Source organism: Diospyros lotus, chromosome 5, assembly GCF_014633365.1.
Source record: "Diospyros lotus cultivar Yz01 chromosome 5, ASM1463336v1, whole genome shotgun sequence".
Lineage (NCBI taxonomy): Eukaryota > Viridiplantae > Streptophyta > Magnoliopsida > Ericales > Ebenaceae > Diospyros > Diospyros lotus.
Genome location: NC_068342.1, coordinates 40,523,107 through 40,541,626, shown reverse-complemented (window position 1 = coordinate 40,541,626; position 18,520 = coordinate 40,523,107). Strand labels below are relative to the sequence as shown.

The 18,520-nt window shown below is 40.8% G+C and overlaps 1 protein-coding gene across 2 annotated transcripts in view; it reads right to left on the bottom strand.

Moving 5' to 3' along the window:
• LOC127801787 (DUF21 domain-containing protein At2g14520-like) overlaps positions 1-18,520 on the bottom strand; it is a 28,891-nt gene that overhangs the window by 8,329 nt on the left and 2,042 nt on the right. The window contains exons 2-7 of one of the 2 annotated variants that reach the window (XM_052337188.1): positions 13,943-14,019; positions 13,770-13,853; positions 13,352-13,465; positions 13,165-13,251; positions 12,686-12,825; positions 12,497-12,584 (exon numbers count right to left, since the gene is read on the bottom strand). In XM_052337188.1, coding sequence (XP_052193148.1) covers positions 12,497-12,584; positions 12,686-12,825; positions 13,165-13,251; positions 13,352-13,465; positions 13,770-13,853; positions 13,943-14,019 — 590 coding nt within the window. Of the gene's footprint in view, positions 1-12,496; positions 12,585-12,685; positions 12,826-13,164; positions 13,252-13,351; positions 13,466-13,769; positions 13,854-13,942; positions 14,040-18,520 lie in introns of both variants that reach the window. The other variant, XM_052337189.1, reaches the window with a different exon arrangement.

The window sequence follows — 18,520 nt, the reverse complement described above, 5'->3', positions numbered from 1 at the left end:
CTTGATAGATATTCCTTGGGATAACAACATTATCAAGGCTGAGGGTAAATGCCTTATAAGTAGGAGATAGTTTAGAATACTCGAGGAAAATTGTGATAGAATGCTTGGTACATGTCCTTCTCCCTTTTCTTAAGGCAATGGGAATACTTAGATCATCTTCACACTGTTGTGCAGTCATGCTGTCAGTAAGTTGCTGATTTGGACTTACCTCCTGGTTGGAAGGATTGGTTGACTGAAGTGCTGGAAGTCATCTTGAATATACCTTAAGAGGAGGTTTGTGCAAGCTTGAGCCACCTTGTTGAATCTCGGTTTCCTCTTTCTCCCCCTCTTGCTGATTTAGGAATTGTGGGATGGATTCTAGGCTTGAGCAGTGATTATGGTGAGGCTAATCAATGTCAGTGGCTAGGACTGAACTTGGATGGGATTCAAGAACTGACTTGGAGATGGATGGGTTGAGAGGAACTGATATGATTGAAGTCCAAGAATCTACTAGTTCACTATTTAAGTTGGTGTTAACGAAAAAAGATTTATTTTCCAAGAAAGAAACATCGCATGACACAATAAATTTTCTAGTAAGAGAATGATAACATTTATATCCTTATTGAGTTGGGGAATAACCAACAAATACACACTTAAGTTTGGATCAAGTTTGGACTGGTTTAGCTTGTTGTGATGTACGAAAAAGGTACACCCAAATACTTTAGGAGGAAGTGGATTTAAGGCTCTGGTATAATGAGGAAAAGACTCAAGAAATACACTCAAAGGTGTTTTGAATTGAAGGGGCTTTGAGGGAAGGCAATTGATTAGATAAGCTGATGTAAGTACCACATCTCCTCAATATGAATTTGGAACCAATTGAGTGAACATAAGTGCTCGAGCTGTCTCAAGTAGGTGCCGGTTCTTTCTCTCAGCTATACCATTATGTTGGGAGTTATATGGGCAAGAACTTTGGTGGACAATACCATGCTCATTTAGATAATCATCAAAGTGGTTTGAGAAGTATTCTCGGCCATTGTCGGTTCTTAAGATATGAATAGAAGATTGGAAGACATTCTTGACCATTTGATGAAACTTCTTGAATATCAAATAAGTTTCAGATTTTTCCTTCAATAAGAATACCCAACATACTCTTGTGTGATTATCAATGAAGGTTATGAACCATCGAGTATTGGTTAGGTTAGGAATTCTAGCTGGACCCTAGATATCACTATGCACCAAGTGGAATGGTTGTGAAGGTTTATAGGTATGTTTGGAGTGAGTACTTCTAGTTTGTTTTGTAAGAATGCAATGTTCACAAGAGAAGCCTTGAATTTTATTGATAGAAACTGAAGGGTACAAGACTCGAAGATAATCTAAACTAGGTGTCATAATCTTTGATGCCATAGCATCAAGTTATTTCTAGAAACAATAATCAGAGAGGAGTGAACTAGGGACCTAAATTCTTCTTGGTGTCATAATCTTTGATGCCATAGCATCAAGTTATTTCCAGAAACAGTAACTAGAGAGGAGTGAACTAGGGACCTAAATTCTTCTTGGTGATCAAGCCTTGATATTCGATATAGACCGTCCTTTTCTTCAGCTTTGCCAATCCTCCTCCCCAAAGGTATGTCCTGAAAAATACAATGAGAGGAAGAAAATATTACTGAACAGTTTTGTTCTTTTGTAATCTTACTTACTGACATAAGATTACATCTTAAACTAGGTACATAAAGGACTGATTTTAGGCTTAATCCTGCAACATGTGTTTTCCATGTTCCTTGAACAAAAGTCCTAGTACCATGTCATGACCCTAAGAGCAATAAAAGGGTATTATTGTAATAGGGTAGAATAGTTTGTTAGGTATATTTTAACAAGTGGTTAGAAGTACATGGAAGCATGTGCTAGGCTGTTAGAAAGCAAATATGCCTATATATAAGGTTGTTGTAATGGGTTGTTGCCTTATCCAAGAAATTAATGAATTGAAATTTGTTTTTCTCCTCTTCCAAATTCTCTCCCCTTTCTTGGTCTTCATCTCCCTCTTTTCTATTATTCTAATTCCCCTGAAACTTCTTCTAATCTCTCCCTCATTCTCTCAAATTCCTCCTTAATTTCCTTATGTTCTTGGCCGTAACTAAATCGGATTCTTCCGATTCCCAAACTGATCCTAGGTTAAGCCCTAGGATCATGACAAATGGTATCAAAGCATCCTTCCTCGGCCATTTTCGTTGCTAATTAAGGTCCGTCGGATGTCGATGGTTATTGTCTGATGCAGTGGATTCACGAAATCTAAAGATAATTTCGAGAACAGGCAAGAGCAGGGTAGGCTGTAATCTTAGAAGATAACCCAAGCGATTCTAGTGACGTGATCGAACAACAATTCAGCGAGCCCAACGACTACAACAAAATCGATTACCAGTGAACACGATCAAATCTAGTAATGGCTGATCCATAGAGATCGGCTGTAATGAATTCCGAGATTGGAGCGAAATTGTAGACCACCGATCTACAACGGGTGGTGAGAGCGGAGTCGATCCAACGGAGGTGATTCACAGGAATTGCAATGAGAGACCATCGGACTCTCGAGACGTTGCAACTCCAATGTGGTGAATTCCGAAATCAACAACGAGAACATCAATAATAATCAGAATCTCTCCATTACTCTCCTTCCACAGTGATCGATCCTCAATTCCAGATAATCCCATTAGTTGCAACCCAGGTGATTCCAGTGTAAAATTTCGGCTGTAGTAGATGTTCCAAAGGGGTGTAAGTCTGTTGGAGGGTGAAACAGTCCAACGATATAAGCCACAATTGTCGTGGACTTAGGTGACTCAAGCAGGAGAGTTTAAAGGAAGTATGCGATTGAGGCAGTGGGCCTTAAGCCGACTCCATTGGTCCAGTGGTCAGTGATTGGGTAGCAGCTACATCGGCGATCTTGAATTCACCTTGAGTGAGAGGAGAAAGTGAGAGGGAAAGCGTGCAGGTGAACAAGGCAATCGATCAATCTTGGTTGTCATGATTCCGAAGGTGAAACAGGACCTGTGGTTTCAATTGGGCTTCCAAATCTGGTCGTTGCATGCGCAGTGAGATCGGAAAATGAATTACACAATGAGTGTGGTTCAGTAGGGCAATTTAGGTAACCTTTGGTGCAAACGTGGAAGCAAAGAGGGAGATTGGCTCTCGATAGTGAATTTTAGTAAGTCTTGCTCGGAATTGTCGTGTGAAGGAGGGTTTTTGACGCTCCTTGACGGCTCATTTCTGGTCGTTCAACGACTGTTACTGTCCAACGGGTCTCAATTCGAATTTTGAAAGGCAAGGCCGATTTGGTGAATTCCGTGGGTGTGTCCGAGTCAATCAGCACAATAGGTGGATTCAGTCAGCCAATTAATAAGTGAGAAGCAGTATAATAGACGACTGCAGTGAGCGACTCTAAATTTCGGCTTGGAATCTGATAAACTTGTTCGAATTGGAAAGGTGGAGAACAGCGGGTGCTCCTAGGCTATTAAATTGCATTTGAGGCGAGTATAGGAATTGTTACAATAGGTAAAATGAAAAAATGGACAGAACTCCTACTCCTTGTTCTTTGCAGTGTTCTGTTGGTGAAAAATCAGCCACAGAAAGCAGTGTACGCATTAGGCAATTGGAGCCTTAATGGCAGCAGAAGAAGGTTGTAAATTCAACTGGAAACAACGGGAAGCAGGAGAAGGGGATGAGCCAATTAGACAAGGGAACAAGAAGTGTGGTACATGAATCAAGCAAGGAATTCGGCCGGATGCTATACAAACAATTGCAAGAGTTTGCAATGATACTTACTAAGAAGTATCATTACAGCTTCCCTACAGAATTCTTTGAGGATTATCATGGAAGTTTTAATAAAGATGACTTCCTTAAAATGGAGGAGCCGAAGGAGAAGTCAAGATTATGGAAGAGCGATTCATTGCTTACCTCCAACGTGGAGTGGAAGAAGGGTACCGGTTTCAGCAGAACTATCAAGGAGGAATGTAACATCAGTGATGAAATTGGTGGTGAATGGCATTATTCAAAAGGAATCTATGATGAACAAATTGATAGGGCAACAAAGGCAAAGGGACAATTTGAAATTGTTGAAAGAGAGGTTCACATAGAGGGAAATTCCAGCAAACACAAGGAAGGAGGAGTTGCTGAATTATTTACATGTAATCAGGAGATTCCGACTGAAACTTCAGCCAATATTAAGGAAGTTGGTGTTGTAAATGAAGCGAACAAGTCAATGGAAACTCAGGATTCCGAAGATGAAAGAAGATTGGATGAGGAGATTGGGATAGACCATACTCTACAAGAGCAAGAAGTTGATCCCGGTGATGCACAGCCTAATCTAGATGCAAATCATGTTCGGAAAGAAGGTCGAGATGAAGGTCAGGTGTCGGTCATTGAGAAATTGTTGGCTGGAATTGAAGTGGCAGTAGCTCCTAATGTTAATGCTCACAAACAGCTTTGGTATGAGCATTCAAGGCAAGTCTATAATCCCCCATTGCTGCAATTCGAGGATGTTGTTGATATTTTTGCAGCAGAGTATGGTTGTGGGTTGAATGGGGGTCCAATAACAACAACTATGGTTGTAGATTTGCTATCCTTACTTGTATTGGATGGTAACGAAGTTTTCCCTATTGAAATTCTGAGCCAATTTATACTTGAAATTGATCTTGAAAACCTAAGAATGAAGAAGAAGAGACCTAGAAGTAGAAAGAAAGAACAGAGGATGATCCGCATAAAGAAGGTTGGAATTGGATGAAGAGCAATGGCTACTTGCGGCAAGTTCTTGAGGACAAGAACTCTCTTAAAGAGGGGGGAATTGTCATGACCCTAAGAGCAATAAAAGAGTATTATTGTAATAGAGTAGAATAGTTTGTCAGGTATATTTTAGCAAGTGGTTAGAAGCAGGTATATTTTAGCAAGTGGTTAGAAGCACATGGGAGCATGTGCTAGGCTGTTAGAAGGCAAATATGCCTATATATAAGGTTGTTGTAATGGGTTGTTGCTTTATCCAAGAAATTAATGAATTGAAATCTGTTTTTCTCCTCTTCCAAATTCTCTCCCCTTTCTTGATCTTCACCTCCCTCTTTTCTATTCTTCTAATCCCCCTAACACTTCTTCTAATCTCTCCCTCATTCTCTCAAATTCCTCCTTAATTTCCTTCTGTTCTTGGCCGTAGTTGAATCGGATTCTTCCGATTCCCAAACTAATCCTAGGTTAAGCCCTAGGATCACGACATACCATTAGCCATAAAAACTATAATATTCTGATTACATGGCTTATAATCTGATAATGTATCAATATCACTTGTCATATGGTCTGAAGCTCCAGTATCTATGATCCAAACACCAGTTGATAATCTTTTGGAGAATAGATAATGACTAATTTTACCTTGGTTGGCCAAAGATACCACAAAATTGTTATTACTGTTTGAACTTTCGACAGGCTTTTGTATCTTGGTTTGAGTCAACAACTGATGAAGGACTTCCAACTGTTGTTGAGTTAAAGAAATCGGTGTTGGAGTTCCCTTGTCAGATTCCATCACGTAGGCAGCTGATTGTCCACTTTTCCTTTGATTCTTAGGTTTCCAATTAGGAGGTTTTCCGTGCAGCTTCCAACAAGGTTCTTTTGTATGGTATGGCTTGTTACAATAGTCACATCATTGTTTTTCTCGCTGGTTGTCACCTTTAGTTGGAGTAGACATCCTTCCTCAAGTTGTATTCAAGGCAGAATTTTGTAATAATCCTTCACTAGTTGAATGATTGGACAACATTATTTTCTTTCTACTCTCCTCTCTTCTAACCTCAACAAATACCTCTCTCACAAAGGAAAAAGGCTTGGTTCCAAGCAATCTCTTACCTCGTCTAAATCCGAATTTAGACCATGTAGGAAGTCAAATATTCGTTCTTTCTCCACCATTTGATCATATTTCCTCCCATCAACTGAGCATTCCCATGTGATTGATAGAAGACCCATACAATTCCGTTACCAAAGACGGAATAAGCAGGGGCAGAATAGCGATAAGGGAGAGGAAGAAAGAAACAAAAGCGGTTAAAGGGCATTATGGGGAGAGCAAGCAGGTGGCATGTGCGTACAACAGATTCTGTTAGAGGAGCATAGCTGGAGCAACATATGAATAGGGAAGAGAGTAGAATAGAAAGGTATTCGGGAGTAAGGGAGATATTGGGAGAGTGTGAACCTCTCGAAAGTCCATTTTTCCTTCATTTACTTACTTTTTCCAATGTAATTCTCTTCATTTTACAATAAATCAATGTAGATTATCTTCAGTAATCTATCATTTGGTATCAGAGCAACAAAATCAATCCCCATGGTGAACCTTAGTGACCGAGTAAGGGACTTGGAAGGGCGGATAGATGCGTTGTACAGTGGGTTGGATTCGTTGAAGTCAGAAGTGCAGAAGGTGAGTGGAATTGAGAAAAACATGGCCACACTGATGGATCAGTTTGCTCTTCTGATGGCGCATTGGGATGATCAAGAGCGAGGGAGAAAAGGGAAGCGGGAGGGGACGGGGCTACCGCAAGGTTCCTCTTCGTTCATGGAGGGAACGCCGGATGTGAGAATGGGCAGAGGCAATGGGGATGATGGAGTCGAAGGGGCAGGCAGATGCAATTACAAGGGGAGGCGCCAAGAAATGTCGATCTTCGAGAGGGAAGATCCAGATGTTTTGATTTTCAGGGCTGAAAGGTACTTCATCATTAATCAGTTGTCGGAGCTGGAGAAGTTGGAGTCCGCAGCCCTCTATTTTGATGGGCCAGCGCTCGCATGGTTCCAATGGGAACAAAGGCAGAGGCGGGTACGGAGTTGGGAAGAACTGAAGGTGATGCTAAGAAGCCGATTTAGGTCCACGCATGAGAGGACCCTGGAAGAGAGATTCCTTGCCCTTAAACAGTGGGGATCAGTTAGAGAGTACCGCCTTTGCTTTGAGACATTGGCTTCACCTCTCAAAGGCATGCTGGAGGGCCAATTCATCAATGGGTTGAAGCCGAAAATCAGAGCAGAACTAAGAATGCTAAGGCCGAACGGATTGGATCAACCCATGGAAGTGGCCTAGCGAATTGAGGAAAGAAACATGGTGGTCAGAGGAGGCTCCTTCAGAAGTGGTCAAAATAGGGGAACAACTCACTTCAACCCATTTCCGAACCAGCACTGCTCGATAAGCACGATTGCCCCACCAACATCGCCAAAGCCAGCAACAACCAATGCAGTTGTGCTGCACTAGAATCCGGTTGCCGGTAAGAAGAGTAATCCGCCTTTCAAGAGGCTGAGTGAGGCAGATTTGAAGACCAAACGGGAGAAGGGCCTATGCTTTAGATGTGATGAGAAGTATTCTATTGGGCATCGCTGCAAAAACAGGGAGTTACAAGTCATGGTGATTTATGACGAAGAGAAGGATGAGCTGGGGGTAGAAGAGGAGACGGAAGGAGGGGGTGAATGGGAGGTGCAGGAGGCTAAGGGAGAGGTGATAGAATTGTCTATGAATTCAATGGTGGGGCTTACCCCACCCCAAACTATGAAGGTGCGAGGGCAGATGCTGGCCACGAGGTTGTAGTACTTTTAGACAGTGGGGCTACGCATAATTTCATTTCAGTTGAACTGGTACAGACATTGGGACTGCCAAGGTCAAAGACGGCAAGTTACGGAGTGATCATGGGAACGGGGATTGCTGTGTAGGGCGCCAGGATCTGTAAGGGGGTGCAATGGTTGGCAACCTTGGAGTGAAATGGTTGGCAACCTAGGAGTGAAATGGTTGGCAACCTTGGGCAAGGTACAAGTTGATTGGAAGTCCCTAACTATGAGATTCAATGCAGGAGGGGTGATGGTCACATTGCAAGGGGATGCCAGCTTAAGCAAAACCCTTGTCACCTTGAAGGCCATGATGAAAGCACTAAAGGATAGCGGGGAGGGAGTGCTTCTTGAATTAGGGTGTCTCTCGGTAGATTGTGGGGAGTTCACTGCTGTCACACAAGGTGGTATCCAGCAAGTGTTGGCCGAGTTCGATGAAGTATTCAATGATCCAGAAGGGCTGCCACCAAGGAGGACACGAGAACATGCTATCAACTTACAGCCGGGAGCTTCTCCGGTAAGCGTGAGGCCCTATCGTTACCCCTATGTTCAAAAAAATGAAATTGAGAGGCTAGTACGAGAAATGCTTGCTGCAGGGATTATTAGACCTAATATTAGTCCCTTTTCCAGCCCTGTTTTGTTGGTAAAAAAAAAGATGGGGGATGGAGATTTTGTGTAGATTACCGAGCCTTGAATAAAGTAACGGTGCCAGATAAATTTCCTATTCCAGTGATTGATGAGTTGTTAGATGAACTACATGGGACCACGGTGTTTTCAAAGCTGGACTTGAAGGCCGGATACCACCAGATTAGAGTTAAGAAAGAATATGTGCCGAAGACAGCATTCCGTTCTCACGAGGGGCACTACAAGTTTTTGGTCATGCCCTTCGGGCTGACCAATGCGCCGACAACATTTCAGTCCCTCATGAATGAGATCTTCAAAGGCCAGTTGAGACGATCCGTGTTGGTTTTTTTTTATGATATTTTAGTATTTAGCAAGGACTTGGGGGCACATGAGCAACATTTGAAGGAGGTGCTACAAGTGTTGGCTGCAAACCAACTCTACGCAAACAAAAAAAAGTGTCAGTTTGGGAAGCGAGAAGTGGAGTATTTGGGCCATGTCATCTCACGCGAAGGGGTGGCTGTTGACCAGTCCAAGGTTAAGGCCATGCTTGAGTGGCCAAGACCGGGGTCAATAAAAGAATTACGAGGGTTTTTGAGGCTGATAGGGTACTATAGACGGTTTGTGAAAGATTATGGGAAGTTGGCTTGGCCTCTTACAGAAAAACTACGAAAGAATGGGTTCGTTTGGGATGAAACAGCAGAGAAAGCTTTTCAACAATTGAAAGAAGTTATGACCTCCTTACCAGTGTTGGGATTACCAGATTTCACTAAACGATTTGAGGTGGAAACGAATGCGTCCGGATCAGGTTTAGGGGCTGTTTTGATACAAGAGCATCGCCCCATTGCTTTTTACAGCCATGCACTTAATCCTAACGATCGCAATAAGTCGGTGTATGAGCGGGAGTTGATGGCAATAGCGTTCGCTGTCCAAAAATGGAGGCACTATTTATTGGGCCGAAAGTTTATCATACACACCGATCAAAGGAGCTTGAAGTTTCTCATGGAGCAAAGATTGGTGAGTCCCGAACACCAAAAATTGTTGTTGAAACTGATGGGCTTTCAGTTTGACATCCAATATTGGCTCGGGTGGGCGAACAAGGTAGTAGATGCCCTCTCTAGGATCAATCACTCAGCTGGTCTTTTTGCAATAACAGTTCCTAAGGTTATTCAACTTGAACAGCTGGCTAAGGAAGTGGAGGCAGATGTGGAATTGCATAAATTAATCAAAGAAATACAGCTGGATCCGTCGGCCAAACCAAACTATCAGTGGGCCAATAATCAACTCTTATTCAAGGGCAGATTATACTTGCCTAAGGGATCGACTTTGATTCCTACATTACTCCAAGAGGGGCACCGATGGTAGTTCGGGTGGGCATTCAGGGTTCTTGAAGACATACAAGCGAATAGCAACGAATGTATACTGGGTTGGAATGAAGGGGGATATCCATCGCTATGTGAACCAATGTGCCATCTACCAACAACACAAATACCAAGCCTTATCACCAGGAGGCCTTTTGCAACCACTCCCTATTCTGGGTCAGGTATGGGAAGATATAACTATGGATTTTATTGAAGGCTTGCCTAGATCCGAAAATATGGACAACATATTGGTCATGGTGGATAGATTGAGCAAATATGGTCATTTCATAGGGCTCAAACACCCTTTTACTGCTAGCAGTGTGGCTGCAATTTTTGTGAAGGAAGTGATACGCCTACACGGGGTGTCTCGATCTATTGTGTCAGACAGGGACAAAGTCTTCATGAGCCATTTTTGGGCAGAATTATTTCGCCTCCAAGGCACGAAGCTATGTAGAAGTACGGCTTACCACCCCCAATCGAATGGTCAGACGGAAGTATTAAACCGGACGCTAGAAACCTATCTACGATGCTTTGCGTCAAGAAAGCCCAAGGCTTGGTTCAGCTAGCTGCCATGGGCGGAGTTATGGTACAACACTTCTTACCACACGGCTTCCATACTTACTCCCTTCCAGGTGGTTTATGGACGGGAGCCACTGAGGTTATTGCGGTTCAAAGGGGGTTCTACCCCGGTCTCAGCAGTGGAGCAGCAGCTGGTTGCGAGGGATCAGATGTTGGAGGAACTGCAAGCTCAATTGCAGCGGGCTCAAGCTCAGATGAAAGCAAGAGCAGATGGGAAAAGGCGGGATGTTCAGTTTGAAGTGGGCGACATGGTTTATTTAAATATCAGACCTTACCGTCGCAAGTCGCTAGCTGCACGTCCTAATGAGAAGCTAGCACCTTGATTTTATGGCCCATTCACTATGGAGAAGAAGGTTGGGCAAGTCGCTTACAAGCTATCCTTGCCTGCGACTTGCAGCATTCATCCCATCTTCCATGTTTCCCAATTACGCAAGGCCAACGGTATGCTCACCGCCCTAACTGATATACCTAGCCAGCTCAGTGAAGAACTTGAGATGTTAGTAGAACCGGAGGTCGTTATTAGAGTAAGGCCGGGAATGGGTAAGAACCTAAGAGGCTTGGATGTACTCATTCAGTGGAAAGGGCTGCCACCCTTGGAAGCCACCTGGGAACCCTATGACATGCTCCCGCAACAATTTCCTGACTTCCACCTTGAGGACAAGGTGAGTTCTATGGGGGGAGGCATTGATAGAAGACTCATACAATTCCGTTACCAAAGACGGAATAAGCAGGGGCAAAATAGCGATAAGGGAGAGGAAGAAAGAAACAAAAGCGATTAAAGGGCATTATGGGGAGAGCAAGCAAGTGGCATGTGCGTACAACAGATTCTGTTAGAGGAGCATAGCTGGAGCAACACATGAATAGGGAAGAGAGTAGAATAGAAAGGTATTCAGGAGTAAGGGAGATATTGGGAGAGTGTGGACCTCTTGAAAGTCCATTTTTCCTTCATTTACTTACTTTTTCCAGTGTAATTCTCTTCATTTTACAGTAAATCAAGATAGATTATCTTCAGTAATCTATCAGTGATCTCATGGAAGAGATCCATCTCTTACCATAACTCAGTCAAGATATTGTAATACTCAGTTACAGAATTGTTACCTTGCTTGGTGGATCAAATAGTGGATCTAACTTGGAAGCACTGAGCAGTATTTGCAAGATCTGAATAGATCTCTTGGACAACACTCCAAATTTCACTAGCAGTCTTATAAAAGAGATAAGTCCGTCCAACCTTTCGTTCCATAGAATTTACAAGCCATGCCATGACAATGGCATTCTCGGCTTCCCATAAGCCATATTCTACAGATTCTACACTGGGCTGCACTGTTTCACCAGTCAAATATCCAACCTTTCCTTTGCCTTTTATCACAAGCATAATCGATTGGAACCATTTGCGAAAGTTGGTTCCATTCAACTTATGGAGTGTGATTTGTAGGGAGGATCCATCAAAGCATGTTGCTGCCGCTGGAGCTTGAATATTCCTTGCTGCTGGAACTTGGCTACTGGGTGCCGAATGAGGACTTGATGTGGAGACCTCGCTGATTTGAGGTTTTTCCGCCATTGTATAAGAGTTCCCTTACAAGTAGAACTCTTGTTAATCAGTTATCCCACGAGCAAAGCTCTGATACCATGATAAAATTAGGTAGATTGAATGAATTCTACCTCACACTTTTTCAGATTATTCCTTGAATATAAATACACGAGTTTCCTAGCTCATTACTAATTCCACTTCAACTCTAACTCCTAAAATATCTCCTAATTTACAGCTCTTAAATAACTCCTAATTTATAGCTCTAGATTACAACATAAGCAAATTAAATAATCAAACTTAAACAGATAATTAACTACAAACTGAAACAGATTATTATCAATAAGAGATGAGAAGATATGAATGAGATTATTTGGTATCTCTCGGTTTATTCCTTAGCACAAGCCAGCCCTAGCTTTATCTTCCACCAACAAAATACCTTTTGGCTGGTATATAAGAGATCTGGAGATATGCGAAGGTGCCAACTCAAAACCTAATCAAGCTTTCATGTCAAACAGCTTTCTGTTCCCCTAGGGGCCAATCTCTTACCCCTCAAAAAAAGAAGAAGAAGAAGAAGTCTTCTTTAGAAGTACATAATCATCATAATTGAAGGCAACCTTGATTATCGAATTGAATTTGAAATCTTGAGTTGAGTTATTGATTAAGAGTTTTATTTTGTTCAGGTTCTTTTGGGTTCTGCATCACTTAGTTAACAACTCCCTTAGTAAACTAAAACAAAAGAAGTTTATAAGTAAGCTAAAGTCTTAAGTATCATTCCAAGAAGAAGATCTACAGTTGTTACTTCCCAAATTGCATATAGAAAAAATGTATACTTTACCAGGATAAGTCCAATTATATTTGTGGGTTGCTCATAATAGACAGGTACTCTGCTATGCCCTTTTTCCAAAATTAAATTCATCAGCTTCCTGTTTCATAAAACATATTATGTACGAGAGTAATCAGCACAAAATTACACAAGGCTGCAAAACTGCACCTTCTACTGAAAACTTCTATAAACATGCAATACCTATCCAGCTTGGCATTGATATCAATAGAAAATGTTTCAGATATCGGAGTCATAGCATCACTAGCTGTTTTCTCAGTAAGCTCAAGTGCTCCAGCAATAATTGTTGTCTCATCATGTGTTAGCTCCCCACCTTTTCCAGCCTGATTTCCAGTAATCAAAAAACTAATAGGATAAACATAATGGCAAAGGAATCTTCTTTTTTAAGTCTAAAGTATTGAAGACTGGCTAAAATAAATACTAAATGACTTTTTAGAAGAGAAAAAATAAGTTACTGGAAGTGGCAAAATATGAAGGAATAAGCAAGAATGCTGGGTAAAAGCTATGAGAATTCCACAACAAAAACAAATGGAGACCAGAAGATCAGAAAGAAGGGTTTTCCCCAGCTGGAGTTCACGGAGTGAGTGGAGCAAGATTGCATCTAAACAGCACCAAAACAGGTCCTTATTGGACGTAATAATTTTAGAGATACAGCTACACACCTCATTACCATGCAAATTAACTAGTGTTTTTAACTCCGCTCTGCGGAAAAGAGCTACACGTCCATGTCCTAGCAGAACATCTAACAGCTGAAAACACAGAAAACAAGTAGCCAAGAAGACTATTTAGTAAGACCAACCAATTATTTTTGTTGAAGTAGTGGAATGACATAGTAAGCACAAATATCACCTTGCTTATTGGAAATGCTACAGGAAAGCAGATCCAGACAAGAACTCGGACAAATGGGGCAACAGCTGCCCCAATAGCCAATCCATATCTAGAACAAACAGATTGTGGTATAATCTGTCATGCAAAGCAGTAGCAATTAGGGTGCAAACTCACCATGCTGATAGCATCAACCAAACTGAAAGCTAATTGGTGCAAGAAACTAGTTCAGTTTTTCCAGAAAAGTGGTTGCTTAGAAATGTGCCAATTCTACATATAACTTCAGTTTTTCCTGAAAGCACTTCATGTATCAGACCTCAATTACACATGTAACAACCATGCATGGCTAATAAACCCAACTAGCTGCACCAACAAACTCAGGTGTCTATCAGTGTGTTCCAACTTCTATAGCTTTTCTCTAAATAAAAACCTAAATCCTTACCTCACCAAATAGAAGTATCAATGTAACTGAGATCAAGATTGCACCCCAAGCAGTAACTAGACTATCCAGAAAGATAGGGAGTGCCTGACAACAAGAACAAAACTCACAAATTTTCAAGTAGTTCAATATACATGCAATTAACTACCTTTTTCAGTACTTCACAACATATTTACCTCCATGGAAGCAGCATTGCAAATAAGCAGCGTACAAAGCAATAGATGCTGATTTTTGACAACTGGCAGTATTTTTTCTGTCATGATAAAGGGCAAGCTGTCAAACAGGGTAGCGCCAAATCACAATGAGGAATGTGGAAGGAAGCAATTCAAAACACCCCCAGTCTGAAGAAATATTGTTTTACAAAATCAAATCAACTAGTACAGCATGCTGACTTTACAACTTATTTCATCACCCAGACATCATTGGTCAGCATCTCAATTACATTTATATCATGCATAATTTTCATTACACGTGCTATGATTCCTTAATTAAGTTGAAACTTCCCCTTTCCTTGTAAGAAATCCAATCTTATTTCACATCAAATGCAGCCACTAGATGCTCTCCCCCAAGTATGTCGCAATACCTATCAGTGCTCTTCCTTGGTTGTCACACTCAAAACATATTATATGTGGTTGTATTTCTTGTATTTCTTATTTCATTTAGCTGTATTTGTATTTTACTTTCTGTTTAGTGTGTAGTGTTAGTCTTCTTCTTTGTATTTGTTTAGTTGATAAACTAAACCAAGACAATGGCATTCTTGTAATTAGGTGATGTATTAGTTCTAGGTATTTAAATGGCTAAGATCCATGAATAAGAGATCGAGGAAGCATTTTACACCTTTGTCTCTTTGTCTCTCTATTCTAATATGGTATCAGAGCGCCTCCGTCGCTTCCAATAACTTGTGTCATTCTTGTCGTCTTTCTCCTGGTGATCTTGTTGTCATTCTTCTTCCAGTTAGATCTTGTTGTTCTAACCGGATCTCATCGATTTCTTCTCTTCCAGGTGATCTTATTGTTTTGTTTTGATTCATTCAAACTCAAAACCCTAGCTCATCAATTTGTTCGATCTTTCTGTTGTTTGGACAGATCCGGTTTTCTATTGGTTTTCTTATCATCCAAATTTGTCTATTCTAATCTTCAAGCTTCTTCTATGGCCACGATTGCGCCTAATTCTTCTTCCTCGTCGATGAATTATTCTATCGTTGATGATGGATCGAGCCCATACTTCCTTCACCACTCCGACAGCCATGGGCTTGTGTTAGTCTGTCAACCATTGACCAGAGATAATTACGCGCCTTGGAGTCGCGCGATGACAATCGTTTTGTCTATGAAAAATAAGTTAGGTTTCATCAACGGTACCATCACGCAACCTACAGGTGATATCTTTCTTGTTAATGCCTAGATAAGGAATGACAATATGGCGATATCCTGGATTTCTGCCAGTGTCATATATTTTGATTATGCGTATAATATGTGGATTGATCTTAAAGAAAGGTTTCAACAAAGTAATGGCCCTAGAATCTTCCAATTAAGGCGTGAATGGATGAATCTAAGTCAAGGACAGTCATCTGTTAGTGCTTATTTTACAAAACTCAAGACTATATGGGATGAACTTCCTAATTTTATGCCTTCTTGTAGTTGTGGACATTGCACTTGTGGTGGTGTTAGGGCTTTGGTTGATCATTATCAGATGGAGTATTCTATGTCGTTTCTTATAGGGTTGAATGAGTCTTTTTCTCAAGTAAGGGGTTAGTTGTCGTTAATGGATCCCCTTCCCCCAATTAATAAGGTGTTTACCCTAATATCACAAGAGGAGAATCAAAGGAGTGTTATAGGATGTGTTACTAATTCTGTTATGTTTCATGTCAAACATGAGGTGAATAAATCTAATCATAACAAATCTCAAAAGGAGGAGAGATCGATATGCACACATTGTGGATATCATGGTCATGCCATAGAAAAGTGCTAAAGTTGCATGGTTATCCTCCTAGCTATAAGATGAAACAGAGGCTCCCTAATCACAATAACAATAATAACACTCCTAATCAAATGAATGTTGTTGTCATGAGTCAAAATTCTGAAAATTCTTCCGGTTGTTGGGGATTTTGTGCAAACCTTGAACTCTAATCAATATCAACACTTGTTGAGTATGTTGAACTCTCATTTTGGGTCATTAAAGCTGAAGGCAGAACCTGATATTTCACAAGAACAAACCTCGGGTAGTTGCTTTTCTATATCAGTGAGTCCAATCCTTAATAACCCTAGGTATTGGATAATAGACTCGGGAGGTTCTAGCCATGTATGTTTTAGCAAGGTTGTTTTTAATTCCTTAAGGCCTGTTACTAATACATATGTTACATTGCCTGATCATTCTCGGATACCTGTGCAATCTATAGGGACTGTGAGGCTCAGTCAGTTTTTGGTGCTTGAAAATGTGTTGTTTGTCCCATAATTCAAGTTCAATTTAATTTTAGTGAGTGCTCTAGTAAGAGGGAATACTATGAGCCTCAGTTTTTCCTCTCGTTCATGTATTGTTCGGGATGTACATCTTTCGAAGATGATTGGCAAAGGTAAACTTTTCGAAGACCTTTATGTGTTTGATGCTGATGCTGATTTGTTGACAAGCAAATATAATAAATATGTCACTGTGGCACATGTTGTAAGTAGAAATACTTGGCACACTAGACTTGGACATATTTCGTTTGACAAGTTGGAAAAATTGAAAAACGTGTTGCATTTTGAAAATAGTGATAATGATTCTCATTGTTCGACTTACCCTTTAGCTAAGCAAAAGAGACTTCCTTTTATTTCTCATAATCATATCTCTCAAAATGTTTTTGATCTTGTTCATTGTGACACCTAGGGTCCATATCATATTCCTACACATGCGGGTTATAGATTACTTCTTGACTTTGGTTGAAGATTGCACACGTTTCACTTGGATATTTTTAATGAGAAATAAAACTGAGGCTAAGGACATAATTCTTAAGTTTTTCAATATGGTGGAGACTCAATTTAATGCTAAGGTGAAGATGTTTAGGTTTGATAATGCACCTGAGTTGAGGTTTCAAGATTACTTTGTTTCTAAGGGCGTATTGCATCAGTTTTCTTATGTTGAGAGTCCTGAACAGAACTCAGTAGTCAAACGCAAACATCAACACCTCCTTAGTGTAGCTAGGACATTGATGTTTCAATCTAGGGTTCCTATCCAATTTTGGGGTGAGTGCATTCTCACTGCCACATTTTTGATCAATCGTACTCCTACCCCGATATTGAATCAACAGTCTCATTTTTAGCTTCTTTATCATATAGCTGTTGATTATAGTTGTCTTAGAGTGTTTGGTTGTCTCTGTTATGCATCCACATTATTATCCCAGAGAACTAAATTCTCTCCTAGAGCTTCTGCTTGTATTTTCCTTGAATATTCTCCCGGCATGAAAGGTTATAGACTGTATGATATGGCTGCTAAACGTTTCTTTGTCTCCCGTGATGTTTTACATGAGAATATTTTTCCTTTTCATAGCATTGTCTCTTCTCATGATATGGTGAATCATTTCCCTAATTTGGTCATTCCTCAGCCTCAAGACCAGCCTATTATCATTTCTCCTCCTATTGATTCTGTCCCAACTGAGGTTACCACTCTTGATGTTGATGATTCTGTTTCAGGTTCTCCTTGTCATCCTATTCCTCCTCGTAGATCAACTATGGTCTCGAGGCCTCCTTCTTATCTCCAAGATTTCCATTGCAACCTATTATCACAAACTTCTTTACCTTCTACCAAATCTTTATATCCCCTAGATCATATTGTTTCTTACTCCAATTTATCTCCTACTCATAAACATTTACTTCTTAACATTTCATCTACCTTTGAGCCCCAATTCTATCATCAAGCAGTGCCCTATGCGCACTGGAGGGATGCTATGATAACAGAGTTGGAGGCTATGCATACATGGACTATACCTTCCTTGCCTCATGATAAGCATGCTATTGAGTGAAAATGGGTGTATAAAATTAAGAATAGATTAGATGGTACTATCGAGAGATATAAGACTCGTCTTGTGGCGAAGGGATATACACAACAAGAGGGGTTAGATTTTTTTGATATATTTTCTCCGGTTGCCAAGTTGGTCACTGTCAATGTGTTGTTGGCTTTAGCAGCAGTTCATAAGTGGCCCCTTATTCAACTAGATGTTAATAATGCATTTCTCAATGGGCATCTTTTTGAGGAAGTGGATATGGATCTCCCTCTTGATTATAGTCCCAAGGTTGATGCTCCACCTCAGGGGGAGCGTTTGGTATGCCGACTTCACAAGTCTATATATGGGCTCAAATAGGCTTCTAAGCAATGGTTCTCTAAATTCGCATTTGCCCTTGTTGAATATGAGTTTCTTCAATCAAAACTTGACCATTCTTTGTTTACCAAAGGTGTTGGGTCTTCATTTGTGGCCTTACTTGTCTATGTTGATGATATAATCATCACGGGTTTTGATGTGGTTGCCATTGATGTGGTTGCCATAGCCTCTCTTAAGTCTTTTCTTTATAGCAAGTTCAAACTTAAGAATCTAGGCCGGTTACGATACTTTCTTGGTCTTGAGATTACCCGATCTTCTAAGGGCATTTTTTTCTCCCAGCGCATTATGCCTTACAGCTTCTTGAAGACGCGGGTTTCTTGTCTAGTAAACCAGTTAATGTTCCAATGATTCTTAATATACGGTTGAGTTCAGATGAGGGTGCTTTACTTGAGGATGTGTATGC